General features: G+C 39.8%; 1 protein-coding gene across 2 annotated transcripts in view; it reads left to right on the forward strand.

Annotated features, from left to right (window-relative positions):
- Positions 1–22,727, forward strand: part of C1H7orf50 (chromosome 1 C7orf50 homolog) — a 356,496-nt gene that overhangs the window by 254,212 nt on the left and 79,557 nt on the right. For both annotated transcript variants that reach the window (XM_043964182.1, XM_043964188.1), the window contains one exon: positions 15,942–16,138. In XM_043964182.1, the coding sequence (XP_043820117.1) occupies positions 15,942–16,138 (197 nt within the window). The remainder of the gene's footprint in view (positions 1–15,941; positions 16,139–22,727) is intronic.

Consider the following 22,727-nt stretch of genomic DNA (forward strand, 5'->3'; position numbering starts at 1 on the left):
ATTTCTTTGGCATGTGGAAATTTTGTATTTGTGTACATGAACATTTCTAGGTGTCCAGATGCACTTTTCCCCGTGTATAGACAATAGTTGAAAGGCGCCTTTCCTGGATCTGAAAGATACAAAGGCTTGTTCTCATTTAAATCTGGCTTCCTGCAGAACTCGTTTGAGGTTTTTCTGCCTGAGTTGAGTCTATAGAAACCTTTCCAAATCAAGTTAATGTAATTTCTTTTCAATGTCTCTTGCCAGCAGTTGTAGTAGTAGTACAAGTTAGTTTTTATTAAACAGTTAGCTTTTTTCTAAAGCAATATAAGTTTATTTATTTTTCTGCACAAAGGTATCATCTTAAAACATTTTTAGTCAATGAATTGAATGTCTGCAGTATCCCGGTGCTGGAAGGGTGGTCATTTGGGGAGAAGGGGAGGCAAGAGCTTATACTTTCAAAATACTCGGTGAATGATAGGCAATATTTTTATTGGCCTAAAAGCCAATAAAGATTGAATTGTTTTTATGTACTTTGAAGTAGAATCTTAAAGACTTTTCTAACTGCAGAACAGCTTATATTGCTGGGGAAATGTTACTTTGATTTTTAAATTCACTTGGTTATAACAGTGAAATTTAAGACTTTTCTTTTTACTTGTATTGACTGTGTTTATAGATGCTAAGCTTTGGAAATGCAGAGGAACAAGAACTGTAAATTCATCATAAGGAGCAAACCTCTGTAGTGATAACTTTCATATGACTCAAACTTAATCTCTGTGTTGCTAGGAACTACTCTGCCTCTGCCCATGAGAAGTACTTAATAAACTTTTATTGTTGTTATTGATTTGTGGGGTCGTCTTGCTCAGAGTATTCTCCATACAACATGACCGACCACTGCCATTGTGGGTTTCTTTTCCTAATTGATTGGAAAAGGGCCCAGACCCTAAAGGATTTGATGGGTTTGAAATTACATAGACTCATAGGGCTGTTTATGAAGGGGCCCTATTTAATCATTTAGTCTATCCCCCTGCCTCCAGGAAGAACTATCAAAAGTTACCACTTCAGACAGATTATTTTCTCTTTTTTATCTTAAAAAAAAAAAATCTCCAGCGAGGGGATCCTGTTTGCTTTTCAGTCAGAGTCTTCAGTGTCAGGCAGTTCTTCCTGATAGCTAACCCAAGAGTCCTTTCTGCTGTAATTTGAATCCATTCCTTTGTTTTATCCTCAGTGGAAATGGAAAAAAAAAAGTTCCTCAAATAGGGAAGAGAGACTGGAGAGAGGAGGAGGAGGAAGGGAGGGAGGGCATGAGAAAAGGAGAGAGGTAGAAAGAAAGAGAGGGAAAGGGTAGTAGAGAAGGGAGAGAGGAGGAGGGGAGAGAGGAAGAAGAGAAATCAGGGAGGAGAATAGCAGGGGAGAAGGAAAGTAGGAAAGAATTATTTTTTCCTGTTGTTAATCCAGCCTGTAAATGAATCCAAATCCTGTTTAGTGGTATGGTCAATTTAACTAAAGTTCTAATCACAGCTTTTGCCTGGTACTTCTTTCCCTTCTACCTCTTTTCTTTCCCATGATGCCTGGTGTGAACTAGGATTAGAGTCCAACATGACAGGTAAGCAGGTACTGCCTTATATTCATTAAGATGAATCACGTGAAAAACTATGAACTGTTTGTTGGTATTTTTTTTTCTTGCTGTTTTAAATCATCCTCTGGATAGTTCAGCTCCCTAAATCCAAGGGAAAGCAGGTTGGGTTCCTCATAGGTTTTTCTTTTTCTTTTTTTTTTTTAGTGAGGCAATTGGGGTTAAGTGACTTTCCCAGAGTCACACAGCTAGTAAGTGTTAAGTGTCCGAGGCCGGATTTGAACTCAGGTACTCCTGACTCCAGGGCTGGTGCTCTATCCACTGCGCCCCCTAGCTGCCCTCCTCATAGGTTTTTACTCCAATTCTATACTTCTTTCAAGCATTCTGTATTCAGTAAGCTTTTTAAAAGGTTTTATGCAACCTTAAACTTTAAAAACTTTGGAGATACACATGACAGTGGCACGCATGTCAAAACTGTTATTTACTAATTAAAACCTCATTCTTTGTGGGAATTTCGAGCCTGGATCAGCCACAAATGGAGAATGTTCTCAACAAGATGGAAAATTGGACTGAGTGATATATCCCCAACAGTGATGGTTAAGTTAAAGCTGTATGTCTGAGCTGTATTGTTTTAAAGCGCATTTATTATGCTTTCATATGGAACTGTAACTTGCATCCAATCATGTGTTCAGCCAACTTTATTCACTGTTAAGGATGCATACGGACTTTATAAACACTTTGTAGTTATTGTTATCCTACAATCTTGTCTCCTTAGTCAGACTGTGACATTTCCCTCCCCTCCTACCCCACCCTTGACATTGGGTGGTCCCTCTGACATACGTCTCTCCTTCCTTCCCATCCTTCCTGGCTTTGGCCTTTCTCCCTGTGGTCCCTCCCCATGTGTTCTGATGCTGAGTAGAACTGTGAAACTAACTGGACTCTTGTTCCTCATGGACCAGCTGACTGGACTAATCCCTCAGTGTTGAACTCCACCAGTCCCCCTATAGAAGTGTTTCAGCGTTCCTCACGAGTGGGCTGAGGTTCCCCATGTGTGCTTTCCTGCTATGGGAGGAAGAAAAGGGCTGCATGGAGATGGAGAAGAATGAATGAAGACAATAACAAAAGCCACACCCAACCCCAAACAGAAATACTGGGCCACTTTGGACCCTAGGGAAGTGTAACATGAGAACTGGGGTGGGTTTGGCGATGGGAATCGGTAACATCCTGAAGCAATATGATATGTTGATGAGAAAGCACAGCGGCAACCGCAGCCTTGGAATGATTGGAACCCCGGAGCCTCAATGGGGAGCATCCATTTGCTGTCCTTGCCCCTAGATATTCCAGCCCTTCCTATGACAGCTCTTCAGGATCCATACCCATTTCCTTTTGCTTCCGCCCCTAAAGATGGTAACGTCAAAGATATCAAGATGGATGGAGCCTTTTAAACATTGTAGTGGTGGTAAGAGTAGTGGTGGTTGCAGCCTCAGTTCCTTGGATTGCAAGACTATTTATATACATTCAGTTGTCAAGTCAAGGTCAGGAAGCACTTATTAAACACCTGTTATATACCAGTTACTGTGTTAAGTGCTGGGAATACAAAGAGAGACAAAAAAATAGCTCCTGTTCTCAAGAAGCTCACCATCTATTGAAGGAGACAGCATGGAAACATTAAATTGGATCTTAAAGAGAATCTTTAATCTTAAAGAGAAGGTACCAGCAGTGAGAGTCTGGCTGAGTAAGGTGATGGATCCCTGACAAAGGCCAACCTAACTTTAAGAACAAGGGTATGTGAGATCTAAGTCTGTAAGATGACTTACACTTAGAGGCAATGTGTCTCCCTACCGAAAAACTGCTTAATGGCCTGGGATTAGAGGAATTTGTGGAGGGAGAGATGTGCAGGGGACTGGGAGTGAGGGGATCATCTTGCTATGTGCCTGATTTGGTGTTACTTGAAGAGTCCAGAATGGTTTTTGGAAAAAAAAAAATAATGCTTTGCTGCCAGCTCAATGCTGCCTCAGCCTCAGGACAACCTCTTCCTGCCTAACCCCACAATGTGTTGATGTCTGTCCCATTTTACATCTTCTTTACTAGGGCATTAGCAAATGGATTTTTTTCTTCATTCTAACTAGCACAATCTCCACCTCTCTATCCTTCCTCAGTCCACAAAATGCACATCAGTTTTAAAAAAAAGGGGGGGGGCGGCTAGGTGGCTCAGTGGATAAAGTACCAGCCCTGGATTCAGGAGTACCTGAGTTCAAATCCGGCCTCAGACACTTGACACTGACTAGCTGTGTGACCCTGGGCAAGTCACTTAACCCTCATTGCCCCAACAAAAAAAAAAACAAACCACACACGCACACACAAAAAAAAGTTTAAAAAAAAAAACCAGCCACAATGGAAACACTGTATACCTCTCTGTTGTTAAAAATTTCATCTTTCATCATCCATTTTATGTTTCAGGTGGTATTGGGAGTGTTGAGAGGCCTACCTTTATTCTGCACTCCGCCTTAAATATCAGATGCAAGCCAGAATTGTCTCTCTGAGCCAGCTTTTCATACATTATTAACTGGCTCTGCTCCAATCTAAGAAATAATGTCTGGATGTCTGGATGGACGAGAGAACAGAAAACTTTCTTGTGACTATTGTGACAGCTGCTCATCTGCCTGACCTTATTATTAACAGCAGCTATCATGTCCCCCCAGTTTTGGTAGTGTACTCTTCCTTTCCAGAAGAGGCCCAGAAAGATGGAATGTTTTGACTAAAGTCACACAGCAAATTAGTGGCAGAGCTGGCACTAAAACCCAAGTGTCTTAACTGTCCAACATCCATCCTTCCTTCCTTCTTTCCTTTCTTCCCTTGTTTCCTTCCTCTGTCCCTCCTCCCTTCCTGACTTTTCAGTTTAAAAAATTAACATAAGTGTTGTATTGATGCTTAAAAAAAAAAATCCAGGTCATTTCCCAATGACTATTTGCACGTGCGCGCACGCATGCGCACATGCGCGCGTACACACACTCCAAACTCAAATTACAAAAAGAACAATTAAACAAAACAATTTAACACATGGGCCTTATGTGATATTGATCTCCTTCCACATCTGTAATCCACCACCCAAAGGAGGGAGACATGCTTCCCTATTAGTCCTCTGAAGTCAGGATTAGTCACTGTAATGATTATGGTTCTGATTTCTCCTAGTGTAGTTATCTTTTACATTTCCAAAGCTCCTTCCATTACACGAAAAGTATTGTGTATTTGTTGATGTTGGCCCTGCCAGCCTTAAGATATCATGACCAATAAAGAATATTGGAGTGTAAGTTTGGTTTCTGTCTTCTCCATCAGTCCCGGGCTTACTCCATCACACGTAATCTGTCTGAATGCTGAATGTGCTGGAGGTCCAGTTACACATAGGATGATCACTGTAACAGCATGTGTGCCATGGGACAGTATTCTAGATGAGATGGCATTCACTATCACATGATCATTCTGGTATGGCTAGTATCCAGACCCACTGGGATGGGGTCCTCTGTTATACCAAACTCCACACTGTGACTCGTCATGCTCTAGGGAACCTCTAGCACATTCTCTCCCCACCCCCATGGTACCATGCTTGGCGCATTTGCTGGGTGGTTTGTACCCCTTTTATGGTCCCATGAAAAAGCTATGGCCATTGCCAGTGGCGCCCAATCCTGATTTTCTTTAGAGTGATAGTAAATGGTAAAAGCATAGAGAATTTTTTTAAAAATTTTCTTTTCAGTTCCAAATTATCTCCTTCCTTCTCACCCTCTCCACTATCCATTGAGAAGGCAATAAATATAATATCCATTATACATATGAAGTAAAAAGAAAACAAGGCAATATTAAAAAGCATAGACAATACTTTTTTAAATCTTTTTAAAAAAATTTTTTGAGAGGCAATGAGGGTTAAGTGACTTGCCAAGGGTCACACAGCTAATAAGTGTCAAGTGTCTGACGTCGGATTTGAACTCAGGTCCTCCTGAATCCAAGGCCAGTGCTTTATCCACTGTACCACCTAGCTGCCCCAGACAATACATTTTTTTTTTTTGTCTTTTTGCGGGGCAATGAGGGTTAAGTGACTTGCCCAGGGTCATACAGCTAGTAAGTGTCAAATGTCTGAGGCCGGATTTGATCTCAGGTCCTCCTGAATCTGTGGCCGGTGCTTTATCCACTGGGCCACCCAGCTGCCACCCCCCCCCCACCCCAGACAATACATTTTTAACATTTTTTAGTTTCAAATTCTCTCCCTCCCTCCACCCCTTCCTACCACATTGAGAAAGCAAGAAAAAAAGAAAAAAGAGAAAGCAAGAAATATTATGTATAACTATATATACATTTTAATTATATATATATGATATGTATATTATTGTATTTGTATATATTAATATTATATATTACATGCATTAAGTAAAAAAGCATAGAGAATATTAAAAGCAAAGACCTGGCTGAGGTTGCATTCTTCAGCTTCTACTAAGCCACAAGTCCCCAACCAGAAGGTTAAGATCTGTTGGCATAACCAGAAGCTTTCTTTTTGATCAGGGAGACAGACTTTGGTTCTAGATCCAGCTCTGCCCCTGGCCTTGTAAACTTGAGCAGATTACCTAAACTCTTTGGGTGCCTTTTTTCTCATCTAAACAACTAGAAGGTTGGACTAAATGAAGGTTGAATGACTCACCCCTACTCAGGGTCTTTATTATACACAAGTAATCTCAAGACTTAAGGAAAATGAAAAATTGCTACTCTTCTCCAAATAGAAGTTGAGGAACCCCCCCCCCTCTCCATCTTCAAGATGCTTCTTAACATCCCGCTGTGACTCCATCTATCTGGTGAAGATGGAATATGGGGGGGGAGTATTTCTGGTACAGGAGACAAACATCATCCAATGAACGGTTTTTAATGTCTTTGCCTTTGACTCTGAGCAGCAATATTAGCAAGAAAGATTCCTAGAATATAAGGATTGGAAGAGATTTTGAAATCTTGACAACTTCCTTCCTTTTTACTAAATGACCGTGTTAGGCCTGGAAGAAACTGACAATGAGGAAACCAACATGAAGAGTTTTGCCAAATAGCAGAGCCAGAATTCGAACCCATGCCTCCTAACAGCCAGCTTAGTACCCTTTCCATTATACCAAACATACCTAGAACCATAGAAATTAAAATTTGGAGGGACCTCAGGGATCCTTGAAGTACAAATGTCAATCCCTTAAGAACATGTACTATTTTCTTTTTTTTTCCCCCCTTTTTTTGGTCTTAAACCCTGGCATCTAATAGTGTCCTGAAGATGGTAGGAGTTTAATACCTTAAAAAATTTAATCTAGAATTTGATTTCCCACTGTTTATTCCTTCTCCTGTTGTCCAGAAGAGCACAGTTTATGCCTTTGGGAAATTTTACATCTACAAGGAGAACACCTTAATATTTAAAAGAGTTCTTAACAGTGTGTGTGTGGAGGGGGGGCTCCTTTAGGAGTCTGGTGAAGCCTATGGGGCCCTTCTCAGAATCATCTTTTTAAATGCATAAAATAAAACTCGTAGGATTACAAAAGAAACCAAAGGTCAGTGAAAGTAATGATGCATTTTTTTTCCAACCCAAGTTCATAGACCCCCTGAAATCTATCCAAAGATCTCCTTGGGGGGTCTATGAACCTCAGTTAAAAAAAAAAAAAAAACCTATGATTAGGGGCAGTGGCTAGAGCACCAGCCCTGGAGTCAGGAGGACCTGAGTTAAAATTCGGCCTCAGACACTTAACACTTACTAGCTGTGTGACCCTAGGCAAGTCATTTAACCCCAATTGCCTCACCAAAACAAAACAAACCCTATGGTGAATCTTTTTGGTATGCAAGGAATCGTTTATGTATAACATATGAGCCTCTCATTTTTCTTTTTTGTAAGAGCAAACTACTGCATGTCAGGTTAAAGTGAGGTACATAGAGAAATACACATGTGTGTGCATGTATACATGCATATGTGTATGTGTGTATAATATATTCGTATTATACATACCCCCCCACCATTTTAAACAGACAAAAAATATGTCCTTATGAGAAAAAAACTGAGCGAGCAGGGTGATGTTTTCATGACAAAATAGTGTTGGTGGGAGAAACCCCATTTTTATCTTCGATTTTTATAAGGGAATAACTACCCTCCCTCTACCCCTAACCTACATTTACATTCTGCCCTTAATTCAAACAGTTCTCTGAAAGCATTTTTAAAGCCTTGGTCTTAGTCTCAGAATCCTTACCTTTAAGAAGACAAGGCAAGCCTTTTTTTGTAACAGCAAGTACAATAGCAATTTTATAGCCCCAAGAAGGCACAGAACTGGTACTTGTTCCTCTGGGGGAGAATGGTAAGGGGAAATTTAGTCAGGCAGCCATCTTCAGCGAAATTAATTATAGCAATTACTGTCCACTTATAGAAACAGGCCCACATCAGTGGTGATGGGACCTTCTGGAAACAAATGAACTGAAATGATTCATGTCCCAGTTCCCAAAGAAATCTTGGACAGCAACCCAGCATTCAGAGGAACACAGGAAAAAGAGAGGCAGCTGGCACAGTGGCAGACTAAGTGGCAAGGTCCCTGAACCAAGAGAAGTGAGTTGAAGTCCTGACTCTGCCACTTAGTAACCTATGTGACCTTTGGCTTAACTCCTCTGAGTCTTCGTTTTCTCATCTAGAAAATGAGGGTGTTGCACTAGATAACCTCCAGGGTCCCTTCTAGTTCTGAATCGGGGGGCAGCTACATGGTGCAGCGGACAGAGTACTGACCTTGAAGTTGGAAGGACCTGAGTTCAAATCTCACCTCTGACACTTACTAGCTGTGTCACTCTCGTCAAGTCACTTACCCCCAATCACCTTCACCATCTCCAGTCATCACCATATATATCTAGCCACTGGACCCAGATGGCTCTGGAGGAGAGAAGGAAGCTGGTGACTTTGCACAGCCCTCCCTCACTTAAATTCAATTCACTGCAAGTCATGACATCACCTCAAAAGTCATGGTCCTATTCAAGAATGAAGGACAAAATCAACAATAACAGCTCTGAATCGGGTTCTTAACCTGTATACTTTAAATACATCATACATATATATGTACATATATTTCTTTCTTTGTTATAACCATTTTTATTTATAGTTTTGGGTTACAATTTTTATTCCTCCTTCCCTCCCTCCCCTCTGCCCCTCCCTGAGGTAGTAAGCAATTAGATATGGGTATACATGTATGATTATGCAAAGTATTACCATATTTTATGTACATATATTTTTAAATAACTGTTTCAGAATAATTGGTTTCCTTGATAATTCTATGTATTTATTTTATGTATTTTAAAAATTCTTCATGAAGGGGGTGCACAGGCTACATCAGACTGTCAAAGGGTTTTGTGATAAGGTAAAGAATCCTTGCCCTACAAAAAATGATTGTATGACTAATAATCCCCTACTACCTCTTAGAAAGTACAGTCTTAGGCACCACCATAAAACTGGTGCATTATCTTTTGCCCTCTGACTGAATTTCTTTGAGCATTGATTCTGTCCTCGTTATCCAGTATTCTGTCTAGTCCCTTTTTTTCCTTTGTAGGGGAAGGAGACCTGAAAAACTTACTTTTTTTTCTGTAGGTGTTAACTACTCCTTCCCTGAGGAGTATATTTGCATTTTAAAAGAATACTAGGAGAGGGGAATGCTTTACATATAACATAAGATATGGCAACAGGGCTTAACCAGATTTAGGCAAGTCTAAGATGGACAAGGACAGGTAAGTGGTGCTGTGGATTGAGTACTGGGCCTGAAGTTAAGAAGACATCTTCTTGAATTCAAATCTGGCCTCAGACACTTACTAGCTGTGTGACCCTGGGCAAGTCACTTAACCCTCTTTGTCTCAGTTCATCTGTAAAATGAGTTGGAGAAGGAAATGGCAAACCATTCTAGTAACTTTGCCAAGAAAAGCCGAAATAGGGTCACAAAGAGTCAGAAATGATTGAACAACAACAAAGATGGACAAGATAGTGTTACAGTAAAAGTTCCTCTGGTAACTTTTAATTATATTATCCCACCTAAATATAGTTCTATCCAAAGTTGCCTATCTGTTGGGTATAATTTTGACTTTAAAAAAAGGTACCATTTTCCTCTTTGCTTTTCCTTTCTAAATCAAGCCACAGATTGTTGCCTAATTGAAAAATGACCTGTCAGTTTGCAGCAATGAAAAAAGAGTTGTAGTAGACCATGATGTTTATAAGACAAATCCTGTAGCTAAACAAGAGATGGGAAACACAGGTTTTTTTAGGCATTTGATTATGGCCACATGAACATGAGCCCTAATGGTAAGAAATTCAACTTTTGTCTGAATTAGAATTGCCTGGTATACTAAAAGAGCATGTTTTTAAAGAATGGGTACTTTTCACCCCCCCAAAAAAATCAAACCTTTACTTCCTCCTCCCCCAAAAACCCCAAACTGTTGTGAGTATTGATTTGATACTTTCAGTCTCGTTAACACAAAGATCTAAAGTAGTAGTCATGGAATTTCAGCTACCATACATTTGAGAATTTGTGAGTGCCCTTCACGTTATTCTCTACACATAGTCAATCTCTGATTGATAATTCAGGGACAAAAAAAACTTTTTCTAAGGATTGCATCATCTTGGGTACCTGAAGGTGAATATCCACAATAAAAGCCAAGTTGTGTTTATAGGAGACCTTGGCAGTTTCTCCCAAGGTTTGGTACCAGATAGACAAAAAATATCATCACAGAGGTTCTTGGAGCCCTAAGCCAGAAGGCTGATGAAAATCAATACCTTGAGTTTCATAGATCTGGACAGACTTCTGTTGAAGGATAGAACAGATTATAGAAACCAAGTGTAACTGTTCCATGGGCCTTGGATGTCAATATAGGTCCTTGGGTTTGGAGAGCAGCTTTTGAACATAGGTTACAAAGCAAGAAGCTTTTAAAACAACAACAACAAAAAGAATGATGACTAATGAGTAAGAAGCTCAGTTGTATAACCTGTTGGAAGCACCCTTCTTCCTTACCTTGGATGGCCTCTGGCCTGGCTCCAGCTGCCTCTACTTCTAGCTTATCTGATCTGATCAGGATTTTTTTCCTTAAAAAAAAAAAATCTTTCATCAGAATATTGGCTTAGCCTCTGGGTTGATATAAATCAATTACAGATGCCCATAGCACTCAGTTCAAGTCCTCTCTGCCTCCCACGTTCACCTCATCCAGCCTTGATTTTTAAACTTGACTTTAGCCCTCAGATTGGGAGAAGTGATGAAATCTTGGCATATGATATCAGGCTAAGCAAATAAGCAGATGTGATTGTGTTCATGTTCTTTGTTGGGGGTGGAGAAGGGAGGAAGGAGGCAGGACTAGGTATTTGTAAGCCCTAAGCATTAGGCAAGGTTTGAAAATTACCTGTTCCTCCTGCTGTTAGTGACAAGAGACTTTAAGCCTTCACTGTAATACATGTAACTTGCCCATATATTTATGCTCGTCTGCCCAGAGAACACATTTTTCTAGCATCATAGGTTAGAAGGGACCTTAAAGATCACCCAGTCCGACTCCCTGCCGTTTGCGAATGAGAAAACCAAGATTCAGAAAGATTAAGTAATTAAGTGATCTTTGCCCAAGGTCACAGTAGAAAGTGGCAGAGCTAGGATTCAAACCAAGTTTTCTGCCTCCAAATCAAGTGTACTTGCGCTCTCTCTCTCTCTCTCTCTCTCTCTCTCTCTCTCTCTCTCTCTCTCTCTCTCTCTCTCTCTCCCCGTATGTATTTGTGTGTATGTATATATGAACAAGTTTCTTAATATTACTATATATATGGTAATACCCCCTTCTTTAATATTACAAAATATATATATGTATATGTGGTAATATTAAGAAACTCATTTCTTGTTATGTTTTGTGCAGCCTCCTTTTTACCCACCTCACTCACACACACATATACACACATATTTTTTATCTAACTGGCTACTTACTTTTCCTACACTTTGCCCCAAACTTTGATTTCTGGAGTTTTATTGGTTATTTTGAATTGAGGTATAGCGCTTCTTAAGAATTTCTTATCAGGGGCTGCTAGGTGGCACAGTGGATAGAGCACCGGCCCTGGATTCAGGAGGACCTGAGTTCAAATTCAGCCTCAGACACTTAACACTTACTAGCTGTGTGACCCTGGGCAAGTCACTTAACCCCAATTGCCTCACCCAAAAAAAAAAAAAAAAAAAAAAAAGGAATTTCTTATCACAAAACAACATCGCAATCAAACTCAAGAACATTTTAGAGTTTCCTAAATGAAATCCATATCCATCACTTAAAAGATTTTGGTCTAACTTTCCACATAAGAAAAATAAAAAGTAGATGAGAAATGCCTTTTGCCAAGAATATAGTATACAAATTAATGGATGAGCCATATAAGTGGTTCGTCTCTTCATATTTTTTGGACAGATACTGCTCATGGACAGTGACCTGGGCTCAGAATTAAACAAGAATTTAGTAGACAGCTCTGCCTTTGGAGATTTCATAGTGCTTTTAATGAAGCCTCACTTCTCCCTGTAACAATGACCTCCCTTTTTAATATCAGTTTTATTTCATCAATGTTAAACAGCTTTGAGTCAGAAACACCATCATTTTTGAAGAACTAAACTTTCAGGTCACCTAAAGAATAAATGAGAAGGAAGGCAAATCCATAGTTGTGTAAATAGGCAGCAACATTTTTTGTTGTTGTTGATGTTGAGCGCTTCAGTCATGTCCAACTCTTCATGACTCCTTTTTGGAGCTTTCTTGGCAAAGATACTGGATTGATTTGCCATTTTCTTCTCTAGCTTATTTTACATATGAGGAAACTGAGGCAAACAGGGTTAAGTGACTTGCCCAGGGTCATACAATTAGTGTCTGAAGCCAGATTTTAACTCATGAAGATGAGTCTTCCTGATGCTAAGCACAGTGCTCTAATCATTGCTCTACCTAGCTGCCCAGCAACAGATTACCAAAGAAAAAAAATGGAATTTACTTATATATATACATACATATATATATATGTGTGTGTGTGTGTGTGTGTGTGTGTGTGTGTGTATATGTATATATGTATATGTATGTATGTAGGGTGTCACCAGGGAGATTTACGACTGGAAAGGAAAGTGAACCAGTTATGCAGCAAAATAAAGAAATAATCATTGAACAACTCACATTTACCATTAGTATCCATGCTGAGTGATCTAGTAGAAAGACAACCCCCACAACAGTCCCAACATGTGGAGACCCTCTGTGTTGGAATTATTTAGGACATGGATAAAAGCTATACAGGATGAGAATTGGGACTGAGTTAGGACCTACACCATTGGAAGGGCTGATCATTTATAAGACCATAATGAGATACCAGCTCTTAGAAAGTATAGTCTACAATTTTCATATACTTGGCATATATGGATAGAAACAGGGTTAGAACAAAACCTGGCATGTCTGCATGAGGGATGTGGGCTTATCTAGGTGATGATGCTAGCATATCTTCTTGCTGAAAAACACACATAGCCTGAGGTATTTTTCATTGAGGAGGATCATTTTGGCTATATACACAGCAAATCCTTCCTATCTGGAGGTACCAATGTTGCTTTCAGTAGTGATGAAGTTCTGCATATACTATCCTTAATGTTCTATCTGGTAGAGATAAGAGAAAGCATGGTCTTTGGTGTTGACATGGTCTCTTATTTGAAGGGAAGGTGTTGTCATATTGGAAGACACGAATTGCTATGTGTTTCATTGAAAACACCCCATAATTCAACACATGTGAGGCAGTTGGCTTTTTTTTTTTTTTTTTTTTTTTTAGGCAATGGGGGTTAAGTGACTTGCCCAGGGTCACACAGCTAGTAAGTGTCAAGTGTCTGAGGCCGGATTTGAACTCAGGTACTCCCGAATCCTGGGCCGGTGCTTTATCCACTGCGCCACCTAGCTGCCCCAAGGCAGTTGGCTTTTACCTTGATAGCAATGCTGAAGTTCTCTTAACTCAAGAATACTTTAACCTCTTCTGGGTCATAGGACCCTTGGGCAGACTGGTAAAGCCTTTGGGGCCTTTCTCTGGGGAATGTTTTTTTTTTTTTAAATGCAGCAAATAAAGCACATAGGATTACAAAGGAAATCAATTCTATTGAAATACAATTATCAAAACCTTTTTTTTTAATTCACAGACTGCAGGTTCAGAACCCCTGTTTACCAGGATAAATTCCTACTTTTAAAAAAGAAAAAGGGGGAGGAGGGTTGGGAAGGAATGGAGGAGAGCAGCTTTCTTTTGTTTCAGATGGTCCAGAAGAGGCAAAGTTGTTAAGCGTGAAACAAAAGTTGTCAAGGGATTGGCATTTTATGAGGGGACCTGGTGGGGAAGAGTCAGAAAGGGGAAGCAAAATGAAGGGGAGAGAAGGCAGAGAAGCAACTTGTTTTGTTTTTACCGGAGTCATCAGAGGGAGGGTTAAAGAGTTTTCAGATAATAGGAGGAATGTGTGTGGGGGCAGGGAAGGTAAGGAGCAATGCTTCCACTGGAAATATAGGGTAACTATTTTTTGCCATAACATTGCAGTCTTGTGCCATTGGGTCTTTTATGGACAAGCTCATGGACAAGCAGTAAACATAGTTGCTATGTCATTTTTCCAACCTCAGGTAAATGGGCTGTTAACTTCTATGGAGAAAGTGTAATATGGTGGAATGAGCAGGTACATAGGAGTCAAATTAGGATGTGATTCCTTGCTGTTACTTAAATGTATAACTTTAGGCAAGACATTTAAATTCTCTGAGCCTCATGTCCTTCATCTGTAAAATGGTAATAATGCTTCTACTTTCCACCTCAAAGAGTTGTAAAGAAAGGCACATGGAGACTTGCATTATTATTATTAAGCAGCTCTTGGAATAATCTTTGAAAAGCTACAGGAATGAAAGTGTTTGTGGTTCGGGTCAGTTTGGGTTTTTGTCGGTTTGTTATTACTGTTCTTTCACCCCTTCTCCCAGCATTCTTTGTTGTTGTTGTTTTGGGAGTTTTTTGTTTTTGGTGAGGCAATTGGGGTTAAGTGACTTGCCCAGGGGCACACAGCTAGTAAATGCCTAGTGTCTGAGGTCGGATTTGAACTTAGGTCCTTCTGACTCCAGGGCCGGTGCTCTATCCACTGTGCCACCTAGCTGCCCCTCTCCCAGCATTCTTGATAGAAATGTTATTGCTTTTTAAATGAAAATTATTTCACTCCAGTACAATAACATATCAAAGGGTCACCCCTTACCTTTATCTCCAGCCTGAGATTTAACAGAGGCTGTTAGGAGTAGACAGAGATAGATAATCTACCTAAAACTTTCTCCCCTGCTAATCGTTGCAATTCTACCCCTAAAGAGACATTCCATTGAGTTAAACATTGGGTGCTTTTTCTCTGTGTGTGTGTGTCTCCCTTCCTCCCTCTTTGCTCCACTCCCTCCCTCCTTTCTCTTGTCTCTTCCTCTTTTTCCCCTCTCTCCTCTCTCCCTCTCTTCCCCCTCTCATTTCCCTCTCCCTATCTCTCCCTCTTCTTCACCACCCCCCTTCTCTCTCTCACTTCTTTTAAAAATGCAGACTGAAAAGTATTCCATCTAATGTTGCATGTGCATATGATATATAAATTGTTTCCTCTGCAACCAAAGGAGGCCATAGTGTCACTGGGGGAGAAAAAGGACTTAGAAAGGTAAAGAAAGGAGCACTTCATAATTTTGCTTAGCCACCCCACCCCCCCCATTCCCTGCCTGCCCCAGTACACACAACCCTACCCTTTTCATTGTAGGATACCCACCTCTTTTTACCAGTGCAGAGAGGAAACAGATTAGTGACTGGATTGTGAAAACTCATGGTATAGCAGCTGTCCACCCCTTAACTCACCCCATGATTCTTGTCTACATGTTTGGAAGTTCAAGATTCTTTTCTTTTTTTTTTTTTAATGATTTAAACCATCATAACAGCCTTTGATATGCTAGTCACATGGTATAAATGAGCAAATGAATGAATGAATAAATATTAAGCATCAACTGTAGGCACTATGCTAAGCATTGGGGATATGACTTTTAGAAAGCATGACAGTACCTGCTCTTATGAAGCTTATCTTGTAAGAGGAGAAGACAGTACGTATAGAAGAGTGGTGGTCTGGGAGGGATGTTTTGGTTTAGAAAGTCACTGGAATGATGGGTGGACTCATAGGGATGTTGGCAGAGCTTTCTTTTTATCACTGGCCACCACTGAGTATATGCCTCTATTTTTTTCAGTGACCCCTGCTCTCAGATGAACAGAATCCCAGGAAATTGTGAAAGCTATTTCTTTTAAAGTGTTTATGTTGTGAATTTCCCTTCCTTCCATGGAACCAACACAGGGGTTTTTTTGGATTATTTTCAGATGGATGCAGCAAGCGATGAGGAAAAACAAGATGAGCAGGAACTGACCCCAGAGGAAAGGAGAACCCTGGAAAGAAAACTGAAGAAGGAACGGAAGAAAGAACAAAGAAAGCAGCTTCGGGAAGCAGGGATTCATGTTGTAAAAGAAACCCCTCAAAAACCATCTGGAGCTGAGTTGGCCTTGGACTATCTCATCAGGTAAGAATCTTCGCCACCTCCCAAATCATACCTCTACCTTATTCATGCCGCTTCAGAGACAGAGACCTAGTTGAAGGTCCCAAACTAGAGAAACCAGCCTAGCCTCTTGAAAAATTTCCTTCTGGTCATTGCTAAATACAGTATATTGTTTCATTCCAGCTGGCTTGTTTGAATAGTGTAGTCCAAACCAAGTTTACCTGAAATGGCTTCACATGCCTTAGCTGTCTCTGGGATCTTTAAAAGACAGCACAGAGCCCAGTGAAAGTCTGCATAGAGAGCAGTCATTCTATCTTAAAGCCTTGCTACAGATGGCCTTACTTTAACTTTTCCATAACAGGAGATCACATAGTGGCACTTAACCTAGAAGACGCCAAGCCATTAGGAAGTTGCACATCAGAAAGACTGTACATTAAGTTGCACGAAGTACATGTATTTTTAGAACCTGAGTATTTATAATCAGCGATAGGGGAGGGAGACTGTTGTGGATGTTCCCAAACCCTGGCAAAGGTTTGATATTAACTAAGCTAACAGTTTTGTGCGTGGCTTTTTAGATGCTTGTGGAAAACCATAAACCATGGGTTGTGCTAAAATTAAAAAGCTTTGTTAATTTAAACCCTTTTTCAATCAAGTAATATCACTTGTCCCAAGCAAGGGCAAAAAGGAAGGGACAGTTTTGACTTGGTGGTGGTGGTTTGGTTTGGTTTTGATTTTATTTCCCACCCACTGGTAATCTCAAGAGGTTAAAAATATATATCTCATTCCAGAAGACAGGATTTGCTAGTTCCCTTTAAAGCTCAGCTCAAATGGCACCTACTACAGGAGATCTTTCCTGGTTACCCCGGCTGTAAGTGTTGCTATTTTCCTGTTCTCTCTCCTGCGTCCTTGCCTCCCTCTCTCCTTTTTTCCCTATCGCCCTTTTTCTCCCAGAAAATATATTCTAAACAATTTCAGTTAAGTGTACACCATCCCTGGCCACAAGCTTATCATTCCTGTATTTTAAGCTGTGGTCCAGAAATCCAAATTCCATTCTCAGAAACCATCTGTCTGTGAAAATTCTGCCAGGGAAACACGAAAACCCTGACAGATTCAGTGATGGGATGGCCCTTTCTCCTTTTTTTCTCCCTCTTTCTCTCTTTTCCTTTCATTTGAAGAATTCAGTGGTCTCCTAAACTTGCTCACTATGAAGATGAAAGAAAATAATAATGTTCCCAACTAGGGGCAGGTAGGCGTCTTTTGCTTAACGTTCATGATGAAGGAAAAGCAAGTCAACTGGGATCTTGGAGTAGGGAAGCAAAGATTCTAACCCAGAGGAAATAATAGGAGATCATTCTTGATTTACGTTTGGAGGAATTTTTATTTCATTTTATTACTCAATTCAAGTGTCCTTTTGTCAGTGGTGATTATGAGAGTTAAGTTAATGAAATCATTTCTCCTCTTCAGGTCTTGGATTCTTTAACTATAGAACGGGAATGATAAGACACTAGCTACTTCCTAGGTTTCAGGATCAGATGAGATGATGTCTTTAAAGTGCTTGGTAAACCATGAAACAGAAGGAGCATTGAACCAATCACTTTTAGTGACATTCCCAGGAATGCCAATGGCCGTTGCTCCCTTTAGAATCCTGGCTCAGTAAGCTGGGCTCTTTGTTGATTTGCATAACAGCTGGGCAAGAGATTCCATATTCAGATGTCCACACAGCCTTTGCTCTCAATCCCCTCATACTCCTCATTCCCTTCTAACCTTGAGTGTCTGGGAGTACTTTGGCTTAATCACCAGGTGCACCTGAAACTTTAAGGGGCTCTTGGGTTCCACTAACCCATTTTATAGTATATGCATTCAATTGCATTCTGAAAACCTAGGTATGGGGTTAACTGAATATTTTTATTAGCCAAGAGCAGCCATTTATAGCTATACCTGTCTATACTATCACTTAATGATAATACTAATAATAATGGTAGCTAATATTATAATAATATGATTATATTATATATAATATAATAAAGATAATACTAATATAATGGTGGCTTATATAATAAGTTCTATAGCACTTACTATGTGCCAGATACTGTGCTAAGTGCCTTGCAATTATTATTTCATTTGATAAAGTAGACTTCTGCTCTTTAAGGAGCATTGATTTTATCAATGGATTTACTATCTTCACTCACAGAGATCACAGCCCCCCATTTTCTTAGTAGGTCTTTGACAGTTGCTGCCATTGAAAAATCAATAACCCAGTAGCTAATCTTTGAAACATAGCGAGTTGGGTCCTCAGGTGAAAGACATAAATATACCATTACTGAGCCCATATTCAAAGTCTCTTAAGCAGTAGGACCTGCTTGGACTTGTATTTTTCTAACACTGGGATGGCCTTCAAGAGTAAGCTGGTTAAGGGGCAGCTAGGTGGCACAGTGGATAGAGCACCGGCCCTGGATTCAGGAGGACCTGAGTTCAAATCTGACCTCAGACACTTGACACTAGCTGTTTGACCTTGGGCAAGTCACTTAACCCCAATTACCTTACCAAAAAAAAAAAAAAAAAAGATTAAGCTGGTTAAGAAGATGATATCTGGGAATGGGTTTGGAATTTCTGAACTTTAACACACAGGAATGAACAAGGATGGTGTATACCTAACAATGGCTATTACAAAGATATTTAAAAACAAAACAAAAAACAAAACCAAAGATATTTTCCAGGAGTCTTATGAATCTAAACAAAAGTGCTGTTAATTGAAAAGGAAGAGAAAGAGCGAAAATTACATATAACTCTAGATGTAGATATTTCCACTAAAACTGTACTGTATTGGGGCAGCTAGGTGGTGCAGTGGATAAAGCACTGGCCTTGGATTCAGGAGGACCTGAGTTCAAATCCAGCCTCAGACACTTGACACTTAACTCGCTGTGTGACCCTGGGCAAGTCACTTAACCTTCATTGCCCTACAAAAACAAAGAAAAAAAAACTGTACTGTATTATACTGTGCCATTGACAGTAGCTATGTGATAAGAAGAATAGCAATTGAGACAGTCAGAGTTTATGAGAGACAAAAACCCAACAAAAAAGCTAACAGTAAAATCTGTGCCCTTGAATGTCTATACACAAATAAATGTAGAACATATGGCTAACAAGCAAGACTAATTAGACATCCTAATGCAGAGAAACAAATTTGACCTATTAAATATCACTGAGGTTTGGTGGCATGGGACCCAGGATTAGACTGTAACTCTGGAAGGATATACCTTATTCAAAAGAAGCAAAAAGAGTTAGAAGATGTGAGGAGGAAGAGTAATTGAGGAGAGAGATGGGAGCATTATCTATTTAGAAGTCATACTTATGTAAAGAAATATAGGAAGCAGAACAGGGAAGATCATGGAGAGCTTTCGAGTAAAGATCAACAGAGGCCAAAACAGAAGGCATATTGTTGTGGAATTATTGCAAGGCCTCTGGACATATTAATAAATGAGAAGCTCGAGGAACAGTCTATAAGCCTGGCACAAAGACTAGATGGAGGGGTGATCGAGGAGTTCAGTTTTCTGGATATCTACTAAAATTCTCTTTCTGCCATAAACAGAACAACTGAAATTTTCTTGACTTACCTAAATGATCATTTTATCCTCCTAAAGGCAGAAGAAACAACAAAGAGAAATTCTATTCTGCATCAGTCTGATTTTCACCAATAGCAGGAAGCAGGAAGTGCTGTGAATCTTTCATGGAAGTGGCCCCTCCATCTGGGAGTCCATGATAGAAGAGAAGCACACGTGCTAAGTCTGTACCACCAGATTTTCATCGTCTTTTAAGGAACAGTAGCTGGTTAATATGAGCTAAAGTTCTGTTGGAAAGTCATGCCAGGAAAGTTGACCCTTGAGAGTAAAACTCTGAATCCACAGAGGGAAATAATTCCAGTGAGGAGGAAAAAGGGGAGTCGTTTAAAGAGACCAATGTGGCTATGTAGGGAACTCACCAGTCAACTTGGATATTTGTAAAGATGTCAGCAAGAACAAGTGATGAAGGATTAATACAAAATGACACCATCCTGTAAGAATCAGGTTGGGAGAGCTAAAGCTTAGAATGGGTCTAAGCTTGCCAGAAACACGAAGACAACCCTGGGGCTCTTGTTTGTTTGTTTAGCCACACTGGGAAAAGGAGTAGATCAAAAAAGGGATAGAATGGTAGTTTGGTGTGGACTAACCTCCCAGTGTTTACAAGGAGGAGGCAGGGCTGCTTAATTCTTCATTTTGCTTTTGTTCTCTCTGCCAAGGAGAACAATCTTTGTACTGGAAAGGATGGAACAAAAATGACTATTGGTGGGTTAAACCCCAAAATAAGTAAGGGACTAGTAAAAGAGAACCTGACTTCCATTGTTAAATGCTTTCTATGGGCCAGACACTGTGCTAAGTGCTAGACATGCAAAGAAAGGCTTAAAAACATGGTTCCTGCCCTCAAAGGAGCTCACATCCTAATGGGTGAGACAATATGCAAGCAACCCTGTACGTTCAAGATATATATATATATATATATATATATATATATATATATATATATATATATATATATATATATATATATATATATAAAATATTTCTGGGTATTCTCAGAGGGAAGATGCAAGCAGGGTTGGAGGTTGGTCCAAAGGATGAGAAAGGCTTCCTGCTTTTTTCTCTTCAAGACATAGTGCATTCTTGAGCAGGGACATGACGTGGTCAGAGCTGTATTTTAGGAAATTTATTGGATAGTTAAGTGGAGAAAGAATTGGAGAGAGGAGCCTATTAGGAAAGCTGATCTAAGTGAGAGGTGATGAGGGCCTAAGCCAAGATAATGGGCCTGTGGATGGAGAGGACTTCTATTAATTCATAAGCATTTGTTAAGCACCTTTGTGAATAGGGAACTGTGCTAGGCATTAGGGATACAAATACAAAGTTTGTAACAAAATTTGGTGGTGAGGAAGAGAAAGGGAGTCACAGTCAGATCAAGGTTACTTGCTGATTTAGAAGGATGAGTGGTACCCACAACAGAAAAAGAGCAGTTGGGAGGAGGGATGAATTTATGTAGGAGGGACACTGAAATTCATTTTGGACATGCTAAATTTGAAATTCCTACAGATTGGGACACTAATTCATTGTTGGTAGAATTGTGAACTGATCCAGTCATTTTGGAGAACACTCTGGAGTTATGCCCAAAGAGTTATTAAACTACCTATACCCTTTTACTCAGCCATGTCCCTACTTGGTCTATTTCCAAAGATGATTGGGGGAAAAGGAAAAGAATCTATATGTCCTAAAATGTTTATAGCTGCTCTCTTTGTGATGGCAAAGAATTAGAAATTTCAATGATGCCCATCAATTGGGGAATGGCTGAACAAGTTGTGGTATCTGATTATGATGGAATACTAATGATGAGCTCGATGATTTTAGAAAAACATGGAAAGACTTGAGTGAATAATGAAGAGTGAAATGAGCAAAACCAAGCCATTATTGTATAGAGTAACAGCAATATTGTTTTAAGAACGACTTTGAGTGAATAAGTCATTTTGTCTGTCATAAATACCCAAATTAACTATAAAGGCCATATGAAGAAAGATACTATCTGCATTAGGAGAAAGAATTGATAAGTAGAAGTATCTATGGAATAATTTTACTTATATATGCTTATTTGTAGCCATCTCTAAAGCTGGAGGTGGGGGGAGAAATGTACAGGATAATTTTGTTCTTTATTTGAAAGGAATAGCAAATTGTGTGTAGTAGAGTTGTAGTTTCATGTGCAATCACCTTTTTTATTGTACTATGTTCTGAAAATGCTTGCTTTATTCCATAAATTGAAAATAAAATAAATTAAAAAATATATATATCCTACAAGGCATCCAGGTGAAGATGGTTAGTAGTAATTTGGCAATGCAGCACTCGAGTTCAAGAAAGTGACTTAGGCTGGGTATCCAGACTTGGGAATGATTTTTTTGTGGAGATGCTTATTGAAGTAATGGGGACAAATAAAAACACAGAGGAGAGAATGCAGAGAAAAGAACACAGAGCATCCCAATGGGGGTTGATACACACACTTAGTGGGTAAGAGGTAGATAATGATCTAGCAAGGGGCACTGAGAACTAGGGATCAGACAAGTAGAAGGAAAGCCAAGGGAAGTGAGTGGTCAGAAAGCAGGGAGGAGTAGTTACCTTTTTTTTTTTTTTTTTTTGGTGAGGCAATTGGGGTTAAGTGACTTGCCCAGGGTCACACAGCTAGTAAGTTGTCAAGTGTCTGAGGCCGGATTTAAACTCAGGTCCTCCTGACTCCAGGGCCGGTGCTCCATCCACTGTGCCACCTAGCTGCCCCAGGAGCAGTTAATATTTGAAAGCTGCAGAGAGGTCAGGTAGAATGAGAACTTAGAAACAGCCTTTAGATTTAACATTTAAAAGAGTAACCTTAGAGAAAGCATTTTCAGGAGTGGTAGGATTTGAATCCAGAAGGCATGGGGCTGAGAAATGAATGAAATTTGAGGATATAGAGGAAACAAGTGTAGATGGCTCTTTCCAGAGAGATCGTAAGATAATAAATTTAGAGCTGGACAGATTGGTAGAGGTCATCTAGTTAAGAGATAGAACTA

Source organism: Dromiciops gliroides, chromosome 1, assembly GCF_019393635.1.
Source record: "Dromiciops gliroides isolate mDroGli1 chromosome 1, mDroGli1.pri, whole genome shotgun sequence".
Taxonomy (NCBI): Eukaryota; Metazoa; Chordata; class Mammalia; order Microbiotheria; family Microbiotheriidae; genus Dromiciops; species Dromiciops gliroides.